At 44.8% G+C, this 8198-nt stretch overlaps 1 protein-coding gene across 3 annotated transcripts; it reads left to right on the top strand.

Moving 5' to 3' along the window:
• The first annotated feature begins 210 nt into the window (after positions 1 to 210).
• On the top strand, positions 211 to 7693 carry ODC1 (ornithine decarboxylase 1). 3 transcript variants are annotated; one of them, XM_017853831.1, is made up of 12 exons: positions 211 to 227; positions 2853 to 2962; positions 3068 to 3186; positions 3470 to 3643; positions 3858 to 4030; positions 4286 to 4420; positions 4546 to 4627; positions 4808 to 4891; positions 5931 to 6093; positions 6176 to 6288; positions 6384 to 6598; positions 7206 to 7693. In XM_017853831.1, the coding sequence occupies exons 3-12, from the start codon at positions 3085 to 3087 to the stop codon at positions 7348 to 7350; spliced, it is 1386 nt and encodes a 461-aa protein (XP_017709320.1). In that variant the 5' UTR covers positions 211 to 227; positions 2853 to 2962; positions 3068 to 3084; the 3' UTR covers positions 7351 to 7693. The 3 variants fall into 3 exon arrangements, with proteins under 3 accessions (XP_017709320.1, XP_017709310.1, XP_017709329.1); XM_017853821.1 differs by lacking the exon at positions 211 to 227 and adding an exon at positions 320 to 493; XM_017853840.1 differs by lacking the exon at positions 211 to 227 and adding an exon at positions 373 to 389.
• The last annotated feature ends 505 nt before the right edge of the window (positions 7694 to 8198 follow it).

The raw sequence follows: 8198 nt of genomic DNA, 5'->3' as shown, positions 1-8198 counted from the left end.
CGCTCTGAGGTGAGGGACCGCCCGGCTGCGGAGGAAGGGAGAGCGAGGGCGGGAGCCGGGGCGGGCGGCGGGCCCCGGGCACGTGTGCGGCGCGCCTCGCCGGCCTGCGGAGACACGTGGTCGCCGAGCGGGCCACGACCTTGGGGCGCCGCTTCCTCCCGGCCCGGCGATCTCCCGCGGCTCGATAGGGGTGACCCGGGCGCCGCGTCCTGCCCCCGTCTTCACAGGTTGGGGCTGGAGGGGCCTGGCGGAGACCCTCCCAGGGACCCTGCGTCTCCGCGCAGTCCTTTCCCAACCCGTCGGCGGCCGCGCGCGGGCCAGGGAGCCGTTGGGGGAGGCCCTGGCGGGCGCGCAGCAGGTGCAGGGGCGCAGAGCCCGGACTCGCCTCGGTACAGACGAGCGGGGCCCCGGCCTTGGCGCCTTCAGTTTCCTTCCAATTTTTATTTTCGCTGTGTCTACAGAGCAGATGACACCAATTTGAAAACCCGCGAGTGTGGGTAGAGCTAAGATAGTCTTGTCGTAGTAGCTATAATATTAGGTGCTCGGCCAGCCATGACTTAGAGGTGTTTGTTTAAGGACTCTGAATGACTCGGTGATCTCGGGAAAGCTTGGCTCAGATGAACGGACGTACACAGGGGAGCCAGCCCTAAGGTTTTCAGAAAAGGCTGATTGTGCTGTTTGCGAAGCCGAAATAATTGGTGAAAGTGTAAAAGGCAGAACCTCTCAGGAATGTCTGGGGAGGACAAAGAATGTGTTGGCTGACTTTGTTTAAACATAAAATTGGGCAGACTGTAATTGATTTGTGAAAATTTTTTGAAAGTTTGTTTGAATTAGCCGCTCTCTCTTCTAACATTACGGTCTTGTGCTAATTGATTCGCCGTTTTAAATAGCTGTTACAGAAAAACCAAAAGGTGTTATTCAGTAAAATATATTCAAGTAAGTTACTTAAGTAACGCTTTAAAAGATACAGAAAAAGCAAAAAAGTGTTGGCATATTAAAAGAAATAAAACTTTCCAAGTTTAGGCCTGAACATTGCCTTAAAAATATTTAACAAGGCCTTAAATGACCCCGTCCGTGTCTGCGTGAGCCTATTTATTATTAAATTGCAAATATTCTTTATATAAACAAAAATATATAACCATTTCTATAACAAAAATGGTTTTGCTAGCGTTGTTACTCTCTTGCCTTCTCCGAGGGGTGATTTAGGCAACTTCGAGGTTGACACTCCCGAGTAGTCACAATAGATAGAGCTTTAAAGCAAATTCCATGCATGGGTTTGGATTTATGACAGGCCCGTCCCCCTGGGCCTGTCATAGTACCCCATGCCAGAGCAAACTGTGTCCCCGAACCATTGCCTGGCCTCTGTGCCTGTAGGCTGCTGGCACTGAAGTGGGTTGCACAGTGGAAAAGAAGAAAGCTGTACCTGGCAGAAATTTTTAAGGTTAAAATAAATAATTTTAAGAAAGCTGGTTCACCAGTGTGTCACATTTGATGAAAGCAAAATACAGTGGCTTTTTGTGATGTTCTTGCTTATTTTTCTTATTGGTGAAGTTAGCCCCAAATTATTCTCATAGCTAAGCAAATACGAGAGTGCCTGTAAGGACAGTTGGCATTCCGGAATTGCTAAACTTGGTAGGCAACGCTGGTTTAAGAATACTGAGTTCTAGCCGGGCGCAGTGGCTCACGCCTGTAATCTCAACACTTTGGGAGGCGGAGGCAGGCAGATCACCTGAGGTCGGGAGTTCGAGACCAGCCTGACTAACATGGAGAAACCCCGTTTCTACTAAAAATACAAAATTAGCCAAGCCCTGGGTGTGGTGGCGCATGCCAGTAATCCTACCTACTCGGGAGACTGAGGCAGGAGAATCGCTTGAACCTGGGAGGCGGAGGTTGAGGTGAGCCGAGATCACACCATTGAACTCCAGCCTGGGCAACAAGAGCAAAACTCCATCTCAAAAAAAATTTTTTTTTAATTTAAAAATTTAAAAAAAACAATTCTAATTAGGTAACAGCAACTGTAATACAATGTGATAAGTTGACTTGAGGATTACAGTTTTTAAGAAGTATATACCCAGTTAATACCAGAAAATTAACTTGTAAAATCTCAAATGCTCCAGACATTTCCATGATGCCTGTTGCTCAGTAAAAATCGTTCTAAGACTTAGTGGAAGAAGGAAATGGCAAGATGTTTGTATGGCTGTATATAAAGGCTATAATGTAATCTCATCACTTTGGAAGACCGAGGCAGGTGGATCACCTGAGGTTAGGAATTCAAGACCAGCCTGGACAACGTGGTGAAACCCTGTCTGTACTAAAACCAGAAAAATTTGCAGGGCGTGGTGGCAGGCGCCTGTAATCCTGGCTACTTGGGAGGCTGAGGCAGGAGAATCGCTTCAACCTGGGAGGAAAAGGTTGCAGTGAGCGAAGATTGCACCACTGTACTCCAGCCTGGGTGACAGCGTGAGACTCCGTCTCAAAAAAAAAAAAGTATATAATGCTATTTTAAGTTTCTAAAGAACTGAAACTGCTCTGAAATAAAGCAGACCATTATAAAACTTTTTCCATATCAGTGAGCTAAGTGCAGATAAGCTTCTGAAACTTGCATTCTACATTTTTTTGGTACAAATATTAGTGTGCTGCCTTGGGAAAACCTGGTATTGAATTTGTGGTGTCCTTATACTGCCAAGGTTTATGGAATCATGTGCCTTGTACCTAGTAATAATTGGGATCACCAGGCCAGTGAGTGATTTATATCTGGGGTATGATTAGCTCTGCGTGTGCTCGGCCAGTGCCCCATCTTCAACTTGATGTGTTCCTAAGGTAGACAGCAAATTCCCTGTTTTATTTCACAGATTGTCACTGCTGCTCCAAGGGCACACACAGAGGGATTTGGAATTCCTGGAGAGTTGCCTTTGTGAGAAGCTGGAAATATTTCTTTCAGTTCCATCTCTTAGTTTTCCATGTAAGTATTCAGTTTACATTTGTGTTGCAGGTTAATCCTAAGAATTGTATTGCTAAGTCTTCTGAGTGAATTTCTCCACTCTATTTGCATTTTGTTGCATTTCAGAGGAACATCAAGAAATCATGAACAACTTTGGTAATGAAGAATTTGACTGCCACTTCCTCGATGAAGGTTTTACTGCCAAGGACATTCTGGACCAAAAAATTAATGAAGTTTCTTTTTCTGTAAGTATATGAGGCCCATGCTGGCAGTGCAGCTGAGAGTGCCAGGCAAGTGGAAAACTTTGGCAAGGTCTAAGGAAGAGCAGTGAGGCTTATGTGTCTTGTTAGGGGATGTAGAAATTAATTCACTGGTGGTAAATTAATAGTGATAATGGTGATATTCATATCGGTGGCTAGACTCAAAAGAGCAGGATTCATTGTGACTGATGGGAAAGAAGGTCGCTGGCTGTTGGTGTGGTATGTGGTGAGACTGCTAGTGAGTCACCTGTGACCACTCTTGTTTCAGGATGATAAGGATGCCTTCTATGTGGCAGACCTGGGAGACATTCTAAAGAAACATCTGAGGTGGTTAAAAGCTCTCCCTCGTGTCACCCCCTTTTATGCAGTCAAATGTAATGATAGCAAAGCCATCGTGAAGACCCTTGCTGCTGTCGGGACAGGATTTGACTGTGCTAGCAAGGTAAGCAATAGCAGCAGGACTCAAAAGCAGTTGTATAAAATGGTCCTGGTATTCCCCACAGGGCAGATACAAGTTGTGTTTTTTGGGCAATGAATGCTCACTAAAGGCAGGTGGGTGGGGGTGGGGCGGGGCACATCACAACTTCCTGTGTTTTTCTGTTTATTCTACCTGTGAAGCCACATATGGACAGCATGACACCACTCTTCTTTTTCAGACTGAAATACAGTTGGTGCAGAGTCTGGGGGTGCCTCCAGAGAGGATTATCTATGCAAATCCTTGTAAACAAGTATCTCAAATTAAGTATGCTGCTAATAATGGAGTCCAGATGATGACTTTTGATAGTGAAGTTGAGTTGATGAAAGTTGCCAGAGCACATCCAAAAGCAAAGTGAGTTATTCCCCATCTTGAGGGCAAGATCGGGGCATAAGATACGTGGAATCTTATCAAACAAACTTAATTTTCTGATTATTATATTTCTGTACTTTAGTAGAAAGTTGAAACCCCCTCTTGAGTCATGAAGCCTGGGACTCAAACTACAGAATATGTCAGCGACAGTGTTTAGAACAGGATTGTTTTTATTTTAATCGTGGCTGTGAGTGAACATCTATCATGAGACATTTGCTGCACTTTCCTTGCTTGTAGGTTGGTTTTGCGGATTGCCACTGATGATTCCAAAGCAGTCTGTCGTCTCAGTGTTAAATTCGGTGCCACGCTCAGAAATAGCAGGCTCCTTTTGGAACGGGCAAAAGAGCTGAATGTCGATGTCGTTGGTGTCAGGTGAGATCTTGGTGGGATAGCTGAAGGTCATTAAACAGTTTGAGGTTTACAGGCTTTCTCCTAGTGTTTGCTATTGTGTTAAGAAATACTAAGACACAGTGTCTTGTCTCTTTATTTTACCCCAGCTTCCACGTAGGAAGCGGCTGTACCGATCCTGAGACCTTCGTGCAGGCAATCTCTGATGCCCGCTGTGTTTTTGACATGGGGGTGAGTATACGTGACTCTGTTAGCGAAGGGTGGGGCGGAACTGACAATAACTAGTCTTAATTCTAGAGCTCACTTTTTATGGCGGTTGGTCCTGTGTTACATGCGTTTCAGCCTATCCGCTGCATACATTTTTGTTGTTTATTAGCTGTAGATCTGACTGACTTATTTTCTTGATCCTAGGCTGAGGTTGGTTTCAGCATGTATCTCCTTGATATTGGTGGTGGCTTTCCTGGATCTGAGGATGTGAAGCTTAAATTTGAAGAGGTAATTTAGAACAAAACTAATACGCAGTAGCTGTTTTAATAAATTCCTTTTTGGAATATTTCAAAATTTAAGTGTCTTAACTAGTACCAAAATGGGCTGAAGTGTCTTGGTGTGATACTTTGAGTGATTTCTTTGTGCTATCTAACATTGCACTTGATATCATTTGGTTTTCTAAAGTGTGAGTCAGCTTTCCCAGAAGTCTTGGATAATTAGTTACATTGCAAATCATGGCTTACACCTGTAATCCAGCACTTGGGGAGGCCGAGGTGGTAGGATCACTTGAGCCCCAGGAGTTTGAGACCAGTCTGGGCAACACAGTGAGACCCCATCTCTACAAAAAATTTTAAAATTAAAAAAAATTTTAAAATCCCAGCTACTTGGAAGGCTGAGGTGGGAGGATCACTTGAGCCCAGGAGGTTGAGGCTGCGGTGAGCCATGATCATGCCACTGCTCTCAGCCTGGGCTACAGAGTGAGACCCTGTCTCCAAAAAAAGAAAAAACATGTTGCTGTGGGCTTCCTAGAGCATATGCTAACGGTAGGACATCATCACCCCAGATGTGCTTTGCTAGACCTGTGCTTCTTCTCCTTAAAATATTTGAAATGTTTAGTCACTTCGGAAGTTAAGCCATTATATTGGTGCTTAAATTTATAAAATACATCCACGTGGTTTGTTAAAATCGTGACGTGGGCAGAATAGGATATTGATCCTTTTGGCATGTGTTTGTTAAATAAGAATGTTTTGACGTCTTGACGCTTTCCTAGGTAGTAATTTGTTTTGTGCTGTTCTTTGATAAAATCATACCCATAACATCCTACAGGAGATAGGGCGCCTGGAGGGGAATGAAAGTGAGCCGCCTGGGATGTGCAGCCTGGTTTGCAGGGAGATGTTGATGTTGTTTTACTTTTGTTACTTAATGATAAACTTGTCTGCTGAGGTCTGGTCTCATGATGTCATGTCACAAGGCCCTGTGATGTTACTTCCCCATGTGAATTCTGCACAACGAAGGCTGCTCTTTCTTTCCTGTTTCGCTCTCTTAGATCACCAGCGTAATCAACCCAGCCTTGGACAAATACTTTCCCTCAGACTCTGGAGTGAGAATCATAGCTGAGCCCGGCAGATACTATGTTGCATCAGCTTTCACACTTGCGGTTAATATCATCGCCAAGAAAATTGTATTAAAGGAGCAGACTGGCTCTGATGGTATGTGTAAAGGACAAATCACTTCATGTATAACTGAAAGCTGATGCAAAAAGTCATTAAGATTGTTGATCTGCCTTTCTAGATGAAGATGAGTCGAGTGAACAGACCTTTATGTATTACGTGAATGATGGCGTCTATGGGTCGTTTAATTGCATACTGTATGATCACGCACATGTAAAGCCGCTTCTGCAAAAGGTAATTTCTGAGCATACTGTATAAAACAACTAAGAGGACTGGTCACCACAAGTATAATTAAGTAGTACTTCCTCTCTCTCTGTCTCTTTGTATAGAGACCTAAACCAGATGAGAAGTATTATTCATCCAGCATATGGGGACCAACATGTGATGGCCTTGATCGGATTGTTGAGCGCTGTGACCTGCCCGAAATGCATGTGGGTGATTGGATGCTCTTTGAAAACATGGGCGCTTACACTGTTGCTGCTGCCTCTACGTTCAATGGCTTCCAGAGGCCGACGATCTACTATGTGATGTCAGGGCCTGCGTGGTAAGTAAGCCATGCACGTTGATGGTGCTGCCAAGAATAGGCACCTTCTTGAATATGTGCTGCTTGTTTAGACGAATAAGAAATTGTCTTGCCTAAGATTAAATATAAATGGATATTTTTCCTAAGAAAAGTTTTAGAAAAGACTGATGAGGATATTTCTACGTAACTGGAATGTATTTAAGTTCGTGCCCTGTGTCTTGTGGTTTCCTTATTACCAAAAAGGTGACTGAAGAAACGCTTGCTTTAGAAATACATTGAATTGGCCGGGTGTGGTGGCTTACACGTGAAATCACAACACGTTGGGAGGCCAAGGCAGGAGTTTGAGACTCTGTCTCTACAAAGAATTAAAAAATTAGTTGGCCATGGTAGTGGGCGCCTGTAGTCCCAGCTACTTGGGAGGCTAAGGTGAGAGGATTGCTTGAGCGTGGCAGGTTGAGGCTGCAGTGAGCTATGACAGCACCATTGTATTCCAGCCTGGGTACCAGAGAAAGACCCTGTCTCAGAAAAAAAAAATACATTGAATTGTTTCCTGATGGGAAGTAAATACTGTCATGCCCAGTTAGGAGTGTGAGGCAGGGTTTTTAATATTCCACTTTTCCTCTCTCAGGCAACTCATGCAGCAATTCCAGAACCCCGACTTCCCACCCGAAGTAGAGGAACAGGACACCAGCACCCTGCCTGTGTCTTGTGCCTGGGAGAGTGGGATGAAACGCCACCCAGCAGCCTGTGCTTCAGCTGGTATTAATGTGTAGATATCACTCTGGTAGCTGTTAACTGCAAGTTTAGCTTGAATTAAGGGATTTGGGGGGACCATGTAACTTAATTACTGCTAGTTTTGAAATGTCTTTGTAAGAGTAGGGTCGGCACGATGCAGCCATATGGAAGACTAGGATATGGGTCACACTTATCTGTGTTCCTATGGAAACTATTTGAATATTTGTTTTATATGGATTTTTATTCACTCCTCAGACACGCTACTCAAGAGTGCCCCGCAGCTGCTGAACAAGCGTTTGTAGCTTGTACAATGGCAGAATGGGCCAAAAGCTTAGTGTTGTGACCTGTTTTTAAAATAAAGTATCTTGAAATAATTAGGCATTGGGACGTTTTTACAGTGTGTTCATTCCAGACGGTTCATGAGTCCCGTATAGCTCGTTCTGATTCTCAGAGAACAATGGGTCCACCCACACACAGGTAGGAGGACTGGTCAGATGGAAGTCCCGTCGTCCGGTGTGGACAGTGCACATCTGCTCAGCCCACCCCACACGTCCAGAGTTGGCCATGAACTCTGTATGCAGAGGCCCTGGTGGTGGGACCTACTTAAGTCTGATGGACCTGGCCTGCAGAGACCATCCATGTTGACTCCCACCTTCATGCCTGTAAGAGCTTAGGAATGTATATAGCACATTTGGCAGTCAGCTTATTTTAATAAATTCAGCGACAGCAAGTCCCCACCATGTTGTGTATCTTCACTGTCTTGTCTGACCATGACCACTGGCCTTGTGTGTTCTTTTACTCAAAGTGTACCCCCACTCTCCCCCAAAACATGGCCGGCTCTCATGCTCCGTAACCCCCAGTGTGGCGATGTCTTATGGGTAACGCT

The sequence above is a fragment of the Rhinopithecus bieti genome, unplaced genomic scaffold (genome assembly GCF_001698545.2).
Source record: "Rhinopithecus bieti isolate Rb0 unplaced genomic scaffold, ASM169854v2 scaffold_1530, whole genome shotgun sequence".
NCBI lineage: Eukaryota > Metazoa > Chordata > Mammalia > Primates > Cercopithecidae > Rhinopithecus > Rhinopithecus bieti.
Note: the sequence above shows the minus strand (reverse complement) of the source record. Positions and strands in the feature narration are given on the sequence as shown.

Excerpts from the sequence above, each read along its gene's own strand:
- ODC1 (XM_017853831.1), top strand. The coding sequence starts at position 3,085 with ATGAACAACTTTGGTAATGAAGAATTTGACTGCCACTTCCTCGATGAA. Across the intron at positions 4,031-4,285 it reads AGAGCACATCCAAAAGCAAA|GTTGGTTTTGCGGATTGCCA; the intron begins GTGAGTTATTCC and ends CCTTGCTTGTAG. Across the intron at positions 4,421-4,545 it reads GTCGATGTCGTTGGTGTCAG|CTTCCACGTAGGAAGCGGCT; the intron begins GTGAGATCTTGG and ends ATTTTACCCCAG.